The 20932-nt window shown below is 40.8% G+C and overlaps 2 protein-coding genes across 6 annotated transcripts in view; both read left to right on the top strand.

The window, feature by feature from the left end:
- IL18R1 (interleukin 18 receptor 1) overlaps positions 1-9532 on the top strand; it is a 34630-nt gene extending 25098 nt beyond the window's left edge. For 3 of the 5 annotated variants that reach the window (XM_042931888.1, XM_042931887.1, XM_042931889.1), the window contains 4 exons: positions 21-160; positions 1321-1482; positions 6660-6818; positions 8712-9532. In XM_042931888.1, the coding sequence (XP_042787822.1) occupies positions 21-160; positions 1321-1482; positions 6660-6818; positions 8712-9067 (817 nt within the window). In that variant the 3' untranslated portion in view covers positions 9068-9532. The remainder of the gene's footprint in view (positions 1-20; positions 161-1320; positions 1483-6659; positions 6819-8711) is intronic. The other 2 variants (XM_042931890.1, XM_042931891.1) reach the window with 2 other exon arrangements.
- Positions 9533-18284: 8752 nt separating this feature from the next.
- LOC122215923 (interleukin 18 receptor accessory protein) overlaps positions 18285-20932 on the top strand; it is a 33075-nt gene continuing 30427 nt past the window's right edge. Inside the window, 2 exon segments of the mRNA XM_042931881.1 lie at positions 18285-18389; positions 18481-20291. The gene's annotated coding sequence lies outside the window, so the exon portion shown is untranslated.

Raw genomic sequence — 20932 nt, 5'->3', positions numbered from 1 at the left:
AATTGTTTCTTCTTTTACAGGGCTCTGGACGGCAAATTGTATGTGTCAAGAATGTTGAAAATTGAGAATATTAATGCAAAAAATCTAAAATTTTCATATAATTGCACTGTGGCCAGCGAGGGAGGCACAGACACCATAAACTTTGTCTTGTTGAAAAAAGGTATGAGCAAGTTTTACTTTGGAAGTTTGTGGAAGCTTAGAAAGTTGCTGCTGAGGGACACCTCAAAGATCACCACTCCCTTCATTTTACACCCCAGGAAGCAAGCTCCCAAGAGGTGAAATTGTCTGCCTTGTGTCACAGGTATTCAGGCTAAACTGGGGCTCAGTCCCCTGCCAGAGTCCCCTGTGCGTTGATTTCATGCAGAAAATGAAAACGCAAACTCTAATCCTTTGCTCTCGATCAGATTGCAGTCCTAGATAAGCACCAGGGGCCCAAGAGAGTGGAGCAGATATAGCCCGGAGACAGAGATGTAGCTGAGTGTCATGGGGGAGGCAGTCATGGCAGCCCTCACACACCCGTAACGATGGGAGGCACGCTTGCAGCTCAGTGTAGGGTGAGGCTAATGATACTAGGTACTGCGGCCTCCAGCCTACCTTAGCTGGGCGCTGGGCACAGGGGGCCCTTGCGTGTGCTCATGCATTCAACCAAGATTAGCTGAGGCTTCCCTTCCTTGGACCAGTCCCTGGATCTGGCAGGTGGACAGTTGATGGCTCAGATCTGCGGACTCCTAAAATTTTTCACTGCCTACCTGATGGAACATTCCAGAGTCACCCCCTTCCATCCTCCACCAATACAATACAACCCAGGGCCATTGGCCTAATAGCTGCTCAGAAATGGGTTCATATTATGGATGAAGACGCTAAGAATGAAGGGAATCAGTGACTTTCCCTAGGACACAAACTAAGTGACGGAGCCAGGCTGGGGGCCCAGATGAGCTCAGGTCAGCACTTGCTCTCTCAAGACTGTGTACTTCCATTTATGTTCTCAACATACCAGCTGAGATGTATGTTTGGGTCCCTGGACATTTCACCCTGGTATCTTATCATCCTTGCCTTCCCCAAGTAGGGACAGGCTATATCACAATGCTTTCCATTCAGGTCTCTGAATATCCTTTTACACATTTTTATTCTTTAAAAATTGGAGTAGAAAGGTCAGTACTCCAGACTAAAGGCAGGAATGTGGACTAAGTGAACGGAATGCGTTGGATAGACAACTGGGATTAGTGCTAAATATAAAAACTGACAACTATGAGGTAAGATGGGGGGAGACACTGGTAAACCATCTTTCATTAATCATTTCCATTTTCTTTTCCTCTCTAGAAGATATGGCTGATATCCCAGGCTACATCTTCACCAGAGGAATGATTGTGGCTGTTTTGATCTCAGTGGTAGTTGTGTGCCTAGTGATAATGGGTGTCATTTATAGAGTTGACTTGGCTCTATTTTATAGACATTTCATGAGAAAAGATGAAACATTAACAGGTAATGAATATCACAATGCTGGATTTTCTTATCTTCTTACTTCATTAAGAAACCAAATAAAGAGGGGCACCTGGGTGGCTCAGTCAGTTAAGTGTCTGACTTCGGCTCAGGTCATGATCTCACGGTTTGTGGGTTCAAGCCCCACATCAGGCTCTGTGCTGACAGCTCAGAGCCTGGAGGCTGCTTGGATTCTGTGTCTCCCTCTCTCTCTGCCCCTTCCCCACTCACACTCTTTCTCTGTCTCAAAAATGAATAAACATTAAAAAAATTTTAAAAAGAAACCAAATAAAGAAACATTAATCTTCATTTCATTTTGATTATACTTCATGTGTGGTAGAGGTTTGTCCATGGGAAAAATTGATTTGAACGTAGCATCCCTCACAAGTGTTGTCTTGTATCACCTTTTTTTGTGCTTGCTCATATGTTGCCAAAACCTGTTCTCTAACTGTTTTATGCACGCATGTCACGTCCTTCTTCATGGCCTGTGAGATGCTTGTGCCCATGAGCTGTCGTTATTCACACACAATCTGGGCATCTTAAACAATATGCACGTTCAATAAACTTCATTTCAATGGAATTGAATTGTATTATGGTTCATTATTTTAACCTGACAAAGAAGGCTGCATGATGTATCTACAGGAACCCCGGACTAGAAGTCAAATGACCCGGGTTCCAGTTTCCTAGAACTGCCTGTTTTTATCTATGGCTGTTTCTGTGTGGCAACTCTGTGCCTAGGTTTCTCTACTTTTAAAGGTGATTTAAAGAAGTCCTCAAGTTTCAAGACAGTTACTGAATTATGTGTACTTTAATAAAAAAGAAAGATGGCTACTGAATTTAAAAAAATCAGTCTACCCCATTGCACTTGCTTGTGTGTGTGTGTGTGTGTGTGTGTGTGTGTGTGTGTAGGACACACATAGTTCAAAACACAAAAAGTCTGAGAAATGATACAGCAGAATATCTCCCTGTCATCCTATCCTATGTCTGTTTTTCCCACTTCATCCACCATTGACAGTATAGCCGAACAAATACCAATATAGAATCAAATTCCGCTCCAACGAATGTTCGCATATTAGGTACACTATTTTTAACTTTGATTTAATATGCCTTGGATGCACTTCTATAGTAGTTTGTAAAGTCTCTCAGTTGTTAGGCTTGCCCAGTGTTTTATTTCTGCAGCTGTCTCACTGCCTATTTGGTCACCTTGTGGGTTATTTAAAACAACTTGTTATTACTGAAATGATGTGACAGATAGTTTTGTACAGTCATCGGTTCAACTGTGGGCAGTATAACTGAAGGAAGAATTCTCCTAAGTGGAATTGCTGGCAACACCAAGGGTAGACACAATTGTTACTTTGGCGGATATTGCCAATTTGCCCCCCATATTACTATACCACTGCCACCTTCAAAGAATGGGGTCACTTTTGTCCCATGACCTTACCCAAAACCTTTTGAGTATGTGCCAATCTGATAGGTAAATAGTTGTATCTCCGTGTAGTTTTCGTTTGCCATTTCGCTTCCTATGCAAGAGTCACTGTTGATTTGTGTAAGACTCTTTTGTACTTCTTTTCTCAAAGTACTCATTCACAGCCTTTGCCATTTTTTCTTTTGGGTTGTTGGCCTTTCCTTTTCTTGTTTATATCTAGGAGCTATTTCTAGTTTAAGGAGGCTAGCCTGTTGTCTATAATATGAAATGAAAATGTTATTCCCAGATTGTAATCTGTCTTTTGACTTTGCTTATAGTAGTGTCACATGTGGAAGATTTTTTTTTTTTTGTTATTCTTGAAGGATAATTGAACACACTGCTATGTTAGTTTCAGGTGTACATTTTTTTTATTATGGATTTTTTAAATCTAGATCTGTGATCAGAAGTAGAAAGACCCTCCTCTCCTCAAGTTATGAAAGAAGTCTCAGATTTTTCACATTTGCAACTTTTAATTAATAATATAAAATTAGGAATACCTGAGTGGCTCAGTCGGTTGAGCATCTGACTCTTGATCTCAGCTCAGTTTGTGATCTCACGGTTTGTGGGATCAAGCCCCGTGTTGGGGTCTGCGCTGACAGCACGGAGCCAGCTTGAGGCTCTCTCTCTCTCTCTCAAAAATAAAAATAAATTTAAAAAATAATATAAAATTAGCAAAGCTAATTAATTTAGCTTTGAGCCTGTGTGTGTGCAATTTTGGAGATGGAGAGAAACACTGCAAACAACCGAAAAGTCTCTTGTTGGCCCTTTCTGAACAGGTCTCTACTTACATTGACCAGAAAGTATCTCAAAATGAGCATTCACTAATATCTCTCTTTCTGATCTTCAGCTAAGATTTTTTCCCCCTCGTTGTTGTGTTTGACCCAATCCACATTTTTTTTTCAGTTCACGCTTCCTACCTCCCAATGTGGCGGTGCATGGAAACATTTACAGATGTGCTCTACATCAGCTATATTGAAAAGTGTGGTCCATGACAGAGATCAGTTGTGGAAAAGGGAAGAAATGGAGATAAAGTGCAAAAATTTAAACTTTCCTGGCCAATTGATATTGCTGCAATATCCAAGAATGTTTTCAGTACTGGTTTATGAAGGACTGGAAATGAAACCATCAGCCCAAGCCAGTCAAATTAAATGAAAACATGGTCACTCGCTGAACACAGTTTGAGAAGCTCTGGCCTGATTCCTTAAAGTCCCAAATGCCCATTCACATGAGGACTTCATTTATACAGAACCCCAAATAATTATTATTAGCTTTCCGATACCTTATCTTAAGCACTTTACTTTGTTATCAAAGCCAGCAAGCCGTTCATTACCTGGGTTTAAAGTAAATTAGAATATAAATTACAAGATTTGCTAAACCAAGAAGAGAATTGCTTGAAATAAGGCATTTGAAAATTAATTAATAGTTGAAAAACTAATTTTCCATGGGTAAGAGTAAAGCTATATTACTTGCATATTACAGTATAAATTTGGCTGAATTGTCTTTCCAGTTTATTGCAATTAGTTACATCATGATGACAAAAAAAGAGTACCTTTTAAAAAAGTGTACTTATTTATTTCTTACTCCTTGGCGCCTATTCTAATCGTTGACATAATGACTATTAATGGAAACACTAGCTCTTACACTAATAAATAGCTGTATTTCACAGCAATCTAACAGAATTACTTGGGGGACCCACTTACTGATTAAACTAGGAACTGGCTCTTTTTTTATACCAGCTTTTCCTACCTCCGATATGCATATTAATTCTACAGTTTTTACCAAAATGTCCTTTCTTTTCATTTTTTTTAAAGGTGACATTTATTTTGAGAGAGAGAGGGAAAGTGGGGGAGGGACACAGAAAGAGGGAGAGAGAGATAATCCAAAGTGCTATCAGCACAGATCCCAATGCAAGGCTCAAACTCGTGAACCGGGAGATCATGATCTGAGCCAAAGTCAGACGCCTAACCCACTGAGCCACCCAGGCGCCCCTGTCCTTTCTTTTGTATGCATGCGATTCTGCCAACCAATTGCTTTAAATCAACAGTAGGCTCTGACTTGAACTGCTGTAGGTGGAATTGAAGAAGCTTTGCCAGAAACAGAAATTGTTGTTTTGTGAGCCATTGAAGGTACCAGGCTGAATTGTTGAGCATGCATGATGTGGCACCACAAAGAACATGGAACTGGAATGGTTTCATCCTATTAGATTTTCATAAAGGACCCAGTGATATTTAGCTTTCAACTCAGTAGCAAGTTCATGATTCCAATAACACAGGCAAGCATATATCTAACTCCTGTACCATCTAACCAACTGTCACGGCTTAGGCATAGACCACGCCCCACCCACTGCCCCTTCTTCCTCTACCAATCCCAGTTAGCATCAATTGTATCATTTAGGACTTGGCTCAAAATTTCTTTTTCTCGGAAAGCGTGTCCCCTGGAGATCACGCTGTAGTGTCTGACTGTTTTGATTCGTTTGTTTTGCTGGTTTTGTCACACCGTCTGGCATCTGCTAATGTGTTCTTTGTAAACTTTTCAAGTTGTTGGGTCTGTCTGCTTTGTCTTCTCAAACAGATTGGATGAAGGTAGAGGAGGCAGAGATGTATGTAATTTTGTAGTTACCCAATTAGTACAATGGTCTTTGTTGCTTAGGTAACACTTTCATCTTGGCTTTGTCGCCTTAACCTCCTGAAAGCGCTTCATTATCAGGAATTAAATAGGAGCAGATGTTATTATCAGTGAAAACCTTTCAATAGACTGGAAGTTTTCATATTGGCATCTAGTACCATGTGCTCTTGGTTTGGGGAGTAGATTCCCGGGATTCGTCACTTACATATAACACCTAGTGCTCATCCCAGCAGGTGCCCTCCTCAATGCCCATTACCCATTTTCCCCTCTTCCCCGTCCCCCGCCCATCAACCTTCAGTTTATTCTCTATTTAAGAGTCTCTTATGGTTTGTCTCCCTCCCTCTCTGTTTGTAACTATTTTTACCCCTTCTCTTCCCACATGGTCTTCTGTGAAATCACCTCTATTGTCTCTTCTCACTTGCCCATGTAAACTCTCAGCTTTGTTTCTGTCTTGGCTTTCCAGTGAGTCATTCTGAGAGTAGACATATGAGGATGCTGTAGAATTAGGTGATACAAGAAATCCAAGATGAGATTTGCTTTCCAGTTCTAGACTGAGGGTATATTTGGTCTCCTGGGCTTTAACTGCCTTTAAATTCCTTGAGCTCCTGGATCTAGTATTTATCTCCATCATTCTATAGTTTCCAAAAAGGGGAGTCTTAATGTACATGCAAAAAAATAATTTTCTGGTTGGTTGCTTGATTAGCATCTGAGATTTGGTGATGTTATTTTTTGTTTGTCTTAAAAAGTCATAGATAAAGAATAATGTCTAAAAAGACTCCGAGAACCAAAATATATTTGATGAACCTTACGGGTTACCTAGTTTAAACATTCTTGCTCTAATTTTTAATTTGTTTTCTAGCAAAAATATTTTCTTTATTCTGTTTTAAATGGCTTCATTGAGCCCCAATTGATATACAAGGAACAGTACATATTTAATGTGTACAATTTGATTATAGATGCTGTACAGATAGATGCTCTATTTCATTTTTCCTTTTCATTGGTTCCACTCCCATTTTTCATGCCTTTTGCTCAAATTCGTACTTAAACTTTTATTTGCACTGTAATTAAAAGAGTAAACCTTATTTCCTAGATGGGAAAACATACGATGCTTTTGTGTCTTACCTAAAAGAATGTGGACCCGAAAATGGAGAGGAGCACACCTTTGCTGTGGAGATTTTGCCCAGGGTGTTGGAGAAACACTTTGGGTATAAGTTATGCATATATGAAAGGGATGTAGTGCCTGGAGGAGGTAAGAAAGGGAATACAAGATAGGGAACTGGTGGAGAGATTTTCCTTGTAAAAGATGAATAATTCAGCCTTACAAAAAACAACCCCGTTTTGCCTTAAAAACAAATGAACACGATTCTCCAAACCAAAAGTGACCAGCTAAACCAGTAGAATCAATAGTGACAAAAAAGCTAAGTACACTACTTCTGAGAGTCACCTCTTTGGGCCCCAGGCTCTTCAATGTGCTTCCTACTTCTCTGAACCTTTGGGGAAAGGGCATTCCACTTTCAGAACCAGGCCCAGAATCGGCATTGTCGTGATGCATTTATCTAGAGATGCCCCACAGTAGGAATATCTCTTTTGGTAATGTTTTATACAGCAGAACGGTATTCTCTGCACTATAAACACAGTTCATTCTTACCAGAAAATACTTATTCTTTGTTGGGTTGGCATTGGTGTGAAAATTACGGTCAGAAAAGGGTGAATAAAAGGAGATTGATGATTCATGTCGGATTTTAGTCATGAAATTCAGTTTTTTACTAGTATATGAATATAAACAACCCTAAAACATACATTGAAGCAAATTCCAGTTTGAAGCCAAGAAATTTAGTAACATTTCCTTATATTTTCTCTGAAGTCTTCCAGAGCAAATATCTGAAATCTGCGTCAGAATGTTTTGGGGGCTGGTGCATTACCAAGGATACAATATAAATATTTTCATTGTCACTATCATCCATTCATGCAACATATACTGAGTTCCAGCCTTGTGCCAAAATCTGAGCTTGGCATTGAAAACATAGCAGTAAATAAGGAATAGTTGTGGTCCCCTCCCACCCACCCAGATTACAAATGAGAAAGGGAAAATACTACCAATTAGAAGGAGAAAGCATACTAATTTTTAATAAATTAATTAATCAAATAGATTTCTTCTCGGTTCTTATATAAAAATAAAGAATGTTGTATATTTAATTGTAATTAGTTTGGATTAAAACGTCTATTTGAGAAAGGGTAGAGGTCTAAACCAGAAATTGGCAACCCATCACCCACGGGTCAGATCCAGTCTGTCACCTTTGTTGAAACACAACAAGGTGACATCTGTTCATGTGTTGTCTGTGGCTGCCTTTGAGCTACGTGGCAGAGATGAGCAGTGTGACAAAGATGGTGTGAAAAGCCTGGAATATTCGCTATCTGGCCCTTTACAGAATGTTTGTCAACTTCTGGTCTGGACTAACTGTGGGATGGATGTCTATCTATATATCTATATCTATATCTATATCTATATCTATATCTATATCTATCTATATCTATATCATCTATATCTATCTATATCTATATCATCTATATCTATATCTATATCTATATCTATATCTATATCTATATCTATATATCTGTATCTCCATATAGATCTATCTCCATATAGATATAGATATATAGATATATAATCTTTAAATTTGGACTTTAGTGTGCTCCTCCCTGCCTGTGGAGAGGCAAGCAAGATAGCATGATGGTTAGGAACAGGTGCTCCAGAACTAGACCACCTAGGTTCTGATTCTGCCATTTACAAGCTGTGTGACTCCAGGCAAGTTACTTAACCACTCTGCACTTTGGCTTCCTCATCTGTAAAATGGTGGTGATGACAATACTTTCTTCATAGGATCATCATGATGCTTTAGTAAGTTGATATACATAAAACATTTAGAAGAGGGAGTGGCATAGAATTAGTGCCAACTTCATTATTGTTATCTAGATGATTGTTTTCCATAGGTGTATAGAATTAAGAATAAATGGTTTGTCTTGAAAAACTTACTAGTGAAGTAAGTTAAATAATACAGAATTAGACTGTGCAAAATGATTTTCATCTCCTGTCTGCTCTTTTAGTTCTCTTTAATTACTTTGCCACATCTTGCCTTTTCAGCTATTGTTGATGAAATCCACTCATTGATAGAGAAAAGCCGAAGACTGATCATTGTCCTAAGTAAAAGCTACATGTCTAATGAAGTCAGGTATGAACTTGAAAGTGGACTCCATGAAGCTCTGGTAGAAAGGAAAATTAAAATCATCTTAATTGAATTTACACCTGTCAGTGACTTCACATTCTTCCCCCAATCACTAAAGCTTTTGAAATCTCACAGAGTTCTGAAGTGGAACGCTGATAAACCTCTGTCGTATAACTCAAGGTTCTGGAAGAATCTTCTGTACCTGATGCCTGCAAAAGTGGTCAAGTCTCGTGGAACTGAATCTGAAGTCTTCCCTGTTCTTTCACAGTCCTGATCTTTAGAAAAGCCAAATGTAAGAAAGAGCTCTTGACTCTCTGGGCTCGGAGCGGAGGAGCCTATTTTTAACAAAGGGCACTATTAAAAATATTTGGCTCTCTGAAAATCTTACTTACAGTCTGAAGATGAAAGTCATCACTAGGTTGCCAGAGATAGGACTAAACATTGAGCTGTGGTCATGTGCTCCCAGTGGAACCCAGAATTCAAAAGCAACAGACCTCTTCTGTTTCTTCCTCCTCCGTAACTGTCTATAGGTGCTCATTCTCAATCCATATTCAGCAACGGTGAGGCTGGGCACAAAGCAAAGGAACTTACGCCCTACAAAAAGGGTACATCCTCACGTTTTTAATGCTCATGATTGAACTAAAGGATTTTAAGTTCATGAAGTGGCATTTTCTTTTTTTTTTTTTCAGTATATGAAGTTTATTGTCAAATTGGTTTCCATACAACACCCAGTGCTCATCCCAAAAGGTGCCCTCCTCAATACCCATCACCCACCCTCCCCGCCCTCTCACCCCCACCCCATCAACCCTCAGTTTGTTCTCAGTTTTTAAGAGTCTCTTATGCTTTGGCTCGCTCCCACTCTAACCTCTTTTTTTCCCCCCTTCCCCTCCCCCATGGGTTTCTGTTAAGTTTCTCAGGATCCACATAAGAGTGAACACATATGGTATCTGTCTTTCCCTGTATGGCTTATTTCACTTAGCATCACACTCTCCAGTTCCATCCACGTTGCTACAGAGGGCCATGTTTCATTCTTTCTCATTGATGAAGTGGCATTTTCTATGATCCTGTAGGTGACGTAGTAACTGCAACGGTGCCTTCACTTCCCCACAGTGCCTCCTACCTCTCAGCACTGTGGAGAGTGCCTGGGATGGGGCAGAGAGCGGGTGGGGCTGTGTGCAGAGTAGGGGACCGAGGTGTGCCAAGTCCTTGGCCTCAGGACGTGTTTGGTGTGTGCTGACCACAGCTACAGACCCGCAGTTACTGGAACCCCCCTAAAGCACTGCACAGGGCTTGCTTAATTGGGCCTGTTTGGAGGGAACTTCCCCAAATGCTGAGACACACATTTTCATTGAAATCATTCTCAGGGTCTTTCAAAACTGGTCTAAAACATTTGTTGATTTAATGAACAGGAATGTTTATAGACAGGATGGTGCCAGACCAGATTTTCCATATTCACTGTTAGCCACTGTTATTCATTAGCCACAGCAAAAAAAAAAAAAAAAAAAAAAAAAAAGTTACTTGCTTGATTTTTTTTTTAATTATGTATTTTAAATGCCGTTAATGTGGAGGCAGCAGGGCATGGTTGTCGAGCATGAGCCATGCAGTCAAGATGCTGGGGTTCGGATCCTGTGCTAGCTACTTACTTCTGTGTGGCCCCTGGAATCTTTTCTAACCGGTCTGTGCCTCAGTGTCCTTATCTGTAAAACTGGAATTTAGAGTAATTGTACCTACTTCATAGGGGAACCAAATGAATAAAGTACCTAGCACAGTTCCTGGCCCAGACTTAATAGTTCATGTGTTGTTATTACTATTATTAATTGTCACTATTAATTGTCATCATTAATTGTTAGCTCATTTATTTAGCAGTGAACTAAAATACTAGCCAGAGAGCAGGAAAAGGAAAGAGATCTGGAAGGAAGGCGGTTTTGACTTGAGGACATTTGTACATGGAGAGAAGCATATGGGAGAAGCACATCAATAGGGAAAAAGAGATTTCTTCCTTGGAGGCATGAAACTTGACATTGGGAGACATGTGTCTGTCTCCCTAAAGCAAGCACAGCCCTGTGGGCCTTCTTGGTGGCCTCAGCAATAATGGCTGTCCATGGAAATCACTGAGTGAGTGACAAATATCTGGCTTACACAGAAAGGAAAGATTTGGGTAGATCTGGAAGCCTGGTTAGGCTATATGGATGCAGCCTGAATGTTCCAGACAGATTTAAACCAGAGACTGTTTAAAACGGCTGTGGTAGATATTGCTGAAAATTAAAAAAAAAAAAGATTTTATTAGATTTTCAGTGGTAGAAAGTGATTTGCTTTTTGGAGAGCTTAAAACTTTGTGTGCTAGTTGGATGGATAAAAAAGTAAAAGAATTTAATTATGTGTGAAAACATACAGTCAAGAGAAATGTTATTGCTATCATCAAAGTCTCTACTATGTAGACTGATTTTGCTTTTCTCTTCTATTATGTGTGCTGTAAAATATATTAAGTGTGTTATTATTAAGTTTTGCATTAAGTGTGTTAAATGAGCACATTAAACATATTCTTTAAAAGACATTAATAAACCATTGGTCCAGTGCCCTTAATTTTGAAATGTCTCTGGATGCCTTTTTCACTTATGTGAACATTCCCCTTCCTCATTCTCAATATAGATGTCTACCTGTTTTAATAAGATATGGGTCATTCTAAATGAACTTCTACATCTATCTTCTTCTGCCTTTTTTTTTTTTTTTATGTCAACTCACTTTGTGTGTACCTTCTTCGGTCTACCTTCCATCCAGGAGCAAAAAGAGAATTCTCTTCTACAAAGCCACAAAGCCACTCAATACGCAGCACAAGAATTAGCTCTTCACACGCCAGTTAATTCGCGTGCATATTTTTAAGTCTAAGTGCAAACAGTTCCAGCTGGGACCAACAAATAGCTATTATTGGTAGAATAATGGCATTCTCTTCTGTGGATTCAGGTGTCCTTAAACGGTGGGGTCCATTTCAGAGAATCAGTGAATAGCCAGCCATCCAAGATGGATAAACTACTCCATGTATGTCTACTATGTGCTGCAACATTTATTAACATAGAGTTATATTCTTTTAAAGCAGAGAGCTTATTACCCACATAGTCCAAAGCCAGGAACGGGGTAAGTCCGGGGATTGACCCAGGTCACACGACTAGCTAGTGTGACAGGCAGGGGCAGACAGGTGTATCATCTCTTCTCTTTGGAATTGCCTGTTGGGCAGTAAGTCTTGAGATGAGTTTTTGGAAGTGCTGGCACTTTCCCGGGAAGGCAACTTATTCTAGGGGAGTCTAGGACACGGCCTGCAGAGAGGAAGCGTGGCTGCTTAGGACTACCTCCAAGGAGGACAAGAGAATATGAAGGCTCTTCAGTCTTTCTTCTAGGACACTAGGGTAAGGATGGAGGGGACAAATGGCACTCCAGCCCTCACAGGATGAAAGTGTACACTTGACTGGAGCATGTCTGCTGTGGCATCTGCCAAGGTACAGGGAGTGGGGCCTCTGGCGGGTACTAGGAGCTCATGCTATGCTGATGCTGATGGTTGGCCAGGACTGTCGGCCAGGCCCACAGGGGGTGAACTTCCCTCCAGCTGTCAACATATTTGCCTAAAGCAGGACACTGGCGAACCCAGTGCTCAAGGCAGATCTGAGGGAGGACACCCAACCTCTGAGGAGGCCAACTTCCTGAGCAGAAGCTACTCTAAGAGACGGGCTCAGGAGCACTGGAGGGCTCTTCAAAGGGTGACCAAGCCACAAATCTAACAGGAAACGGTATATGTGTGCCATGGGTGGGACACTGGGTCCATCCCGTGTGCTACACTGATAATGATCACAGTCCAGGCTGGGGGCTCTAAAACTAACGTCTCCATTTCTGTGTGAGGTTTGTGATGTCAAGCTGTTGTCTCTTTACAGCCTGTGTTGTGGTGGCTCATACATCCCCAGGCAATGTAATTTATGTTATACCCATTCATATATCAAGATCTATAATGTGATGTGTGTGCTTAATAATTAATGGCGAACATGTTAAGAATAGACTTCCAGATTGTGTTGGGGGAGTCCTAGGGCTCCTCAAGGTGCCTTAGGGACCATCCTGGGCAGCAGGGTGGAGTGAGGGGGAAACAGGTGAGCTTCCCCCAGCTCTCTTCCCACTGCCATGCCTTCAAGAAAGTTCAATCAGTGCAACATTGTTTTTACCCATTTTTATGTTGAGGTTGCACATAACGATTTTATTTAACAAAATAAAGTATCTCTGAATGGGTCATGCTTTAGATGTAATGGACATAATCTTCTTTAGCTAGTTTAAACAGAGATGGCTGGGGGAGCCTGGGTGGCTCTGTCGGTTAAGCCTCCCACTTCGATTCAGGTCACGATCTCACAGTTCATGCGTTCAAGCCCTGCCTCAGGCTATGTGTGGACAGCTCAGAGCCTGGAGCCTGCTATGGATTCTGTGTCTCCCTCTCTCTGCCCCTCCCTTCCTTGAGCTCTGTCTCTCCCACTCTGTCAAAGATAAATAAACATTCAAAAAATTTTTTAAAAAATCTTAAACAGAGACAATTCTAGAATTGCTTAGAGAGGAAAAGAAACCGACCTTAAGCTCATCTTCCAAGAACATCTTTCAAAGTCACAAGGCACCGGGCTACCAAAGGAGCTGCTGATCCTGCCATAGACAGGAAGAAATCTGCCAAATCTGGAAGCTCCTGTTTACAGCTGCCAGTTCCTGACCTAGTCTATAGTCTAAGTTGAGGGAAAGCCCCATACTGTGGAATTGCCAAGGGCTGGAAAAGCCACTTGCTTCTGGGCACCTGAGTCCTCCAGAACCGACGTCATTATTAATTTGCTTTACCCTACAATAAACATAATAGCCTCAGAACAATTCATAATACTAACACAGCCATATACATTTTGTTTAGTAAAAACAGTTCGAGATTTTTTGGGGGGTGGTATTTTATACCTTCAGAATATCCCATCAGAATATAATAAAGTCAGGCTCTTATAGAACCATTTGGAATTATTCCTCTTGATACAGTTTTGCCAACCCAATAAACAGTTCGATTCCTTTGATTTTGATTTTTAGGGTTTGCTTGTTAAAATTTTGTTTTGTTTTATAATAATGCAAAAATAGCTACAGCCTTCTAGAGCCAATCTACAAAATAAGGTATATGCAGAAAATTCCAGTTTCTATTCCCTTCCCTATTTGTCTGCTCCTTCCCCTATAGGCAAAGCTTTCTAAAAATGTCAACGTAGCCTTCCATTTTTAATGTAAATAAAAATGCATACATATTTAAATCCCCTCCCTTCATACAGACAAATGGTAGGATATCAGAAGCAATTTTTCCATCCTATTTTCCCATTTCAGAATATATTCCAGAATCACTGCCTAATTGCCTATGGTGCTATTTCTCATTCTTATAGCTACATGATACACCATTGTGTGGCTGTACTACAGTTTATTTGGCCAGTATCAAATGTTTCCAGTTTTTTTGCAATTTTAGATACCATTGTGAACAGTAGTCTTATGCATACATCTTTTCACATTTTCCCTAGAATATTTGGGGGATATATTCCTAAATGTAGGATCTCTGTGTCAGAGGGCAATGCATGCATACTTTGGCCTAATATGGCCAACTTCCTTTTCACAGGGATTGTCATTTGGTATTCCCATTAGCAACGTAAGGGGTAATTATCCCTTAGCTTCTGCCAATTTTTCTGCAAAGGCATTGATCTTTTTCATCTCTGTTGTTGGAACTTCTTTACATAGAAGGCCTTAAGGCACTGCAATGTACGTTGCAAATATTTTGTTTTTCCAATTTATCACTTGTCTTTCTATTTTGCTATTGGCATTTACCCATTTCCTGATTATAGAGAGAATTTACCCATTCTTCCAATATTTGTATAGATTCGCTTTTTAAAATTTAAATCTTTGGGAGGAGCCAACATGACGGAGAAGTAGGGGAACCCAAAGTTCCCTCATCCCTCAAACACGACAGTGTTGAGGCCAGAAGACTTGGAATTCCAGGAATCTGGGCTACAGAGTGACAGAAAAATCTCCAGGGGACCACGGGGACAAGTTGGCGGGCCATAGGTACATGATTGCGAATAGCTGGCATAGGAACGGAGGGGAGGGATCCCCTTCTGTGGAGAGACAAAAGGAAGAGAAAGAGAGGCTATGGAAGTGTAGGGCTGTATTTGGACCAGAGAAAACCACAGACTGGGGAATGGAAAAAAAAAAAAAAACAGAGAAAGAACCAATTTCTAACATGATCCAGGGTTGGGGGACTTTCTCTGGACTGGGGCCTGCTTCCCTGTTGCAGTGCCTGGGAAGGAGGGGAGCCAGTCCTGGGCTCATTCATGAGCTCACAGGCGCAGTAAGAGAGAGTAATCCCCTTCTTTGAGAGCTGTGGGAAGAAGGCATATAGCCGCTCCAAGGACAAAAGACCCTGCAGACGCCACCCAGCCAGAGGCCCTTTGTCGGTGGGGCAGAGTGGCACTACCCGGGGCCCAGGGCACGTGGAGCAGGATCCTTTAAGACATCAGGGTTTGAATCCCAGCCGAGCATCCTGGGAGGCACAGGAGACTGTGGAGCAGAACAGAACCGGCCGGCTTGTGCCCGTGGCACTGTGAGGACAGCCTGAACAGAGTGGTCTGGGACACCTGGTCTGGGGAGGGGAGGCTGGGGTGTTGCCGCTTTTCTCCCCATCACCAACGAGGTGAGGCTTCAGGCACCGGACAAGGGGCCCACAGTGGAGGCGGGACCTCCTACCTCTGGTAGCTGCTTATGTACCAAAGCTAGATTGACATTGACCAAACCAGACAGCCCCTCCTCCAGGCCACCAGTTCCAAGGTATCAGTCCAGCAGTTTTGCATTTTCTGATTTGATTCTTGGTCAATTCTTATTTTATACACACACACACACACATATTATATTATATTATATTATATTATATTATATTATATTATATTACATTACATTATATCATATCATATCATATTATATATTATATTATAAACATGTAATATAGTATTATAGAATATATATATGTATATATATGTATATATATATACGTATATATATTTTTTCCTTCCTTTTCCTCCTCTTATTTCTTCCCTTTTCTAGTCTAGTTATTCTGGTTGTTGTTTTGTTTAAGCAGACATTTTTAATCTATTCTTTTTACACTGCTTCTGTATCTCCTTCTTTATTTTCCTCTCTCTCTCTCTCTCTCTGGATTAAGCCATATAGCTTCTCTGATTCTCTGCCTGCTCAATTTTTTTTTCTTTTCTTTTGCCCTGCCCCTGTCCTTTCTCTCTTTGTATGGGGTAAGGCTTCTCTACCACCCCACCTTCTTAAAAAACTGAGATACCATCTCACAGTGGTCAAAGTGGCCAAAATTAACAACTCAGGGAACAACAAATGATGGTGAGGATGTAGAGAAATGGAAACGCTGTTGCACTGTTGGTGGGAATGCAAACTAGCGCAGCGCATTGTTCTCTGTATTTAAGAGTCTCCTATGGTTTGCCTCCCTCCCTCTCTGTTTAAAACTATTTCGTCCCCTTCTCTTCCCCCATGGTCTCCTGTTAAGTTTCTCAAGTTCCACATATGAATTAAATCATACGGAGTTAATCATGCTAATTATAAAGTTCATTAGGAAGAAAGAAACACGCACCACTTTCTTACAGCAGACACAAAGATAAACTCAAAATTGGTGAAAGACCTCAATGTAAGACAGGAAGCCATCAACGTGCTCGAGGAGAAAGCAGGCAAAAACCTCTTTGACCTTGGCAGCAACGGCTTCTTACTCAACACGTCTCGGGAGGCCAGGGAAACAAAAGCAAAAATGAACTATTGGGACCTCATCAAAATGAAAAGCTTATTGGGTACTTATCGGGATGAACACTGGGTGTTGCTCATAGACTCAACTTCTGGGCATGTAAAGCAGAATGTACACGAGGGGGACAGAGGAAGGCCCATACAGGATAGTTCATCAACTGCAAGCCTATTCAAATTCTATTCAGGTGATCAAATTCAGTGTCGAGGTCTGCATTAGGATTCTGAAACTTCAGAAGGACTGCTTCTACTTCCACATGACTCAAATCCAGTTCAATTCAAAAGTTATTGAAGGGGCGCCTGGGCGGCCTAGTCGGTTGAGCGCCCGACTTCAGCTCGGGTCATGATCTCGTGGTCTGTGCGTTCGAGCCCCGCGTCGGGCTCTGTGCTGACAGCTCAGAGCCTGGAGCCTGCTTCAGATTCTGTGTCTCCCTCTCTCTCTGCCCCTCCCCTGCTCATGTTCTGTCTCTCTCTCTCTCTCTCTCTGTCAAAAATAAATAAACATTAAAAATATTCAAAAGTTATTGAATACCTGTCATAAATATCGCCTTATGTTGAACTTTCTCCTTCCATGCTGGCCCCCAGCATTCCATCCTTTCCCCAGCCTCCAGGTCTCCTGCCTTTCTTCTCATCAGTGTGTTGCCCCCATAGGACACTGGGAGCCTGGAGTTCTACATGCCTTTCAGCTGCTTCCTATGACCTCTCCTGCAATAGGTCTGAAAAACAAACAGACAAACAAACAGTCACATTCTCTTGGAATCCCACACAGATTTATGATTAGTGGCGGGTACATTTGAGGGCTCATTCCTGGCTATAATTGCTAAACCCCTCTTCTACCCTAACCGCAGGTAAACACTTATTTTGCCTTCATCCCAAAGTGAACTTAGTCTTTACTTGTGTTTTATGTTCTCCTCCAGTTTTGTGTAGAGGTGGTCGTGGGGCTCTGCTGCGCTCAGATGAATCAGCCTTATCTTTCTTAGAATATGAGACTCTTAGGGCCCCTGGGTGGCTCAGTCAGTCGGGCGTCCAACTCTTGATTTCAGCTCAGGTCATGATCTCACGATTCTTGAGATCAAGCCCCACATCAGGCTCAGCACTGCCAGCACAGAGCCTGCTTGGGATTCTCTCTCTCCTTCTCTCTCTCTCTGCCCCTCCCTGGCTCATTCTCTCCCTCACTCAAAATACATAAACTTAAGAAAAAAAAAAAAGAATATGAGACTCTTAAGGGAAGCCAATATCAAGGCTTAACCAACATGCTTTCTAGGCAGAGCTCTTTCGGACCATGTGGTCTCAGGATCCTTACAAAGTGATTTTAGTTGTTCTGTCAAAGGAATAGTGGTGCTCTTAATTATATGTTATATTTTGAAGCTTTCTATATTAATGAACAGGTACCGAAAACCTTGGTGATTTTAAACTTTAAATTTATTTCCTCTCTGTCAATAAATTATTGCTTTATGTAAATAGCATCAGAGAGATACTATTTTTTTCCTTTTCCAGAGTTAATAAGTTAGTCATAAGAAAGGCCTAAGTTTATGTCTTAAGGGTTACACTTTCAGAGGTTGGTGTTACAAGATGAAAAAAAAAAAAAAAAAACAACAAAGTTGAGAAATTGAGTGCTATATTCTTTACAGGAAATCCCTGTAAAGGAAACAGGCTTACTCATTCTTTGAACTAAACCTGACCACAAACCTTATCTAGTCGAGGAGGTGGGTCAGAGAAGAGTTTCAGATGCTTCATCTTCAGCACATTTCCTTCTACTGATACAGGTAGTTAATTTGATTTTTCTCTGTGTGATCACGGATTTGGCAAAGACGATGGTCATTTGCAAACTAATAAAAGTTTTCTTTTGTCCTCCAGGTATAACTCATTATTTCCAAGCATGTGTGAGCCAAACGGCTGTTGCATGTCCTCCAGATATTTCTCTGGCTAGGAAGAAATAATAGTAGAGTCCTTTGAAAATGGATATTATTTACACGTTCTTCGGATGCAAAAGCCGGCAGTTACTGAAATAAGGACTTGAAGTTCCTTCCTCTTTTTTTCTGTCTTCAGCACAGAAAATAAGGTAAGAATTAGTACATTTTTCCCACTAGATTTCCTAACCAGAAAACATAAGTTGAGAAAAGAACTTAAATAATTTTCAAAGTGAATTTCTCACACAATTCCTTTTCGTGAGGTTTTTAAATAACAGATTGCCATCTAAGAAAATTGAGATCTTCCTATCTATGGAGTCTTCACTTTATAAAAACATGATGGTTATGAAATATACCTATGTACCATGATTTGAGCATTTTGTGGGACAGGTTCAGAGTAAAAGGACTCAAGATGTTTGTCAAATTCTAATCCTTATCTTGGCTTGATCATAAGATCATAAGGTCAAGTGAGTGAGAGCAGGCACTACACGCTGGATTTTCTGTAATTCCCAGCCAATCAGGTATAAAGCTCACATGGACCATGTGAAAATCATAATAACATTAATTGAATTAAACAGTTACTATTGTCCTAGACCATATCTCTCTGTGCACCTGTGTTCTCAGTGTAGAGTCACTGCTGATCCCGTGAGCAATTATAAAGTACTTTGTTTATCTTTGGCAGTAAGATTTTCCTTCCTAAAGCTCTGTTGACACTTACCTTCTCTAGCATTTTCCTCTCTTTCGCCTTATCTCATAAAAAACTTAGGCCAGCAAAAATTTTAGTTCATTGTCAACCAAAGATAATTGAAGGTGTAGCTTTGACCAATAGAGGCGGAGGAATCTTCAACTTCTAACAAAAGAATTGTGCCTCTCAAAAAGCAGGTATGAGATGTTTTGGAGAAGAGACACGTCAGATACTTGAAGATGCCCTGTTGGCCTCCTGTCTTCTTCTGTGACAGGATAGCATGTAGTGATGGGATAATCAGAGGCTTTGAGACCTCTGAATCTGGAAATATTAATCTGGAATAATATTCTTCTAATACTTACCAGATGTGTGATTATCATTAATATTGGGGACTTCTATTTCAAACAATGTGAGCTTTGGTGGTCCATCAGTAAAACGTGAAGGACAATCATCTTCCCATCTGTGACCAGAAAATAAATGAGAGCAGTGCACTATATTCAGTGACACCTGTCCATGGTTTTAACTCCCATCAACAGACTCTACAGACTGTTTTAGATTAAGTTGTCCTTGCCCAATAAAGCATATACTATGCCTCTTGTGTGATTCCATATGATTCGTGAAAGTGTTTTGGTGATGGTGGAATGAGAGTCATCACATAGATGTTAAATAGTCTTCAAAAGCAGACATTGACAAACAAGCCACACAGTATGTTAACCCACATAAATGGGGTTTCCAGAATAGGCTTGTCTTTGTGTTGTTCAGTTGCCACCAGTGCTGACAACAGCTGTTATAACTCAGCCCGGACCCACCTCCCCAAGCTCTATTATTTCTTGAGCAGGGCTTCCCGAGGATGCTCCCTGGACCATAGTGATGGTCCTGACACTCGTTTATAAGGTAGATTCCAATGTTCTCCTGGCGAATCTGATTTAATATGATTTGGAGAGTCCAGAAATCTGCATTTGTAATCAGTATTCCAGGTGACTCTTGAAATCAAGAAAATTTCAAAAACGATGTCCCAGAGAGAGCTGTAGCATGGAAAGAGCTCCAGGCAACCTGAAGTCCTAGACCAGCAGGTGAGTGTATCATGGAGAGAGATTCTGTTGGCTCTGGTTGGGATGGAAATTTCTGAGGTCTGGAGACTGCTAGGTGTGGTAATTAATTTGCTATAGGCTTTGGATATTCAAACATGGAATCACAGAAATGTTAAAGCTGAAATGATATTAGCAATCCTGTTCTCATGGTTCCCTAGCCAAGGAGCTTAAAAACAATACACATTTCCTATCTTAGACCCCAGAAGTTCTGATTCTCTAGCTCTAAGGTGAAGGAACTACTGACACAGTCCAAATAATTCATTTTGCAGATAAGAAAACTGAAGTACACAGAGAGGTTAAGTATCTTAACTGGAGTCACACAGCAAGTTAATGGTCAAACCTAGATTGATGTGCATTTGTTCTGACTCCTCTCGAAGTATTCTGTATTTATCTGGATGACAGAACTGATCGTGATTTATACACAAAGCTTTGTTCAAGGATTTGAAGATAAGATTTCTGAAACAGGATCCTTGTTCTTAAGGAGCTCCCAGTCTAGTGGGAGAACACAGTATATGAAATAACAATTACAGTGTGGTGTGGATAACTTACCAACAAGGAGTTACTAAGGTCCTGTTGTTGGCCAGCCACTATTCCTGGAGAGAGCATGAAGGCTGGAAAAGACA

This window comes from Panthera leo, chromosome A3, assembly GCF_018350215.1.
Source record: "Panthera leo isolate Ple1 chromosome A3, P.leo_Ple1_pat1.1, whole genome shotgun sequence".
NCBI classification, from domain to species: Eukaryota; Metazoa; Chordata; class Mammalia; order Carnivora; family Felidae; genus Panthera; species Panthera leo.
Note: the sequence above shows the minus strand (reverse complement) of the source record. Positions and strands in the feature narration are given on the sequence as shown.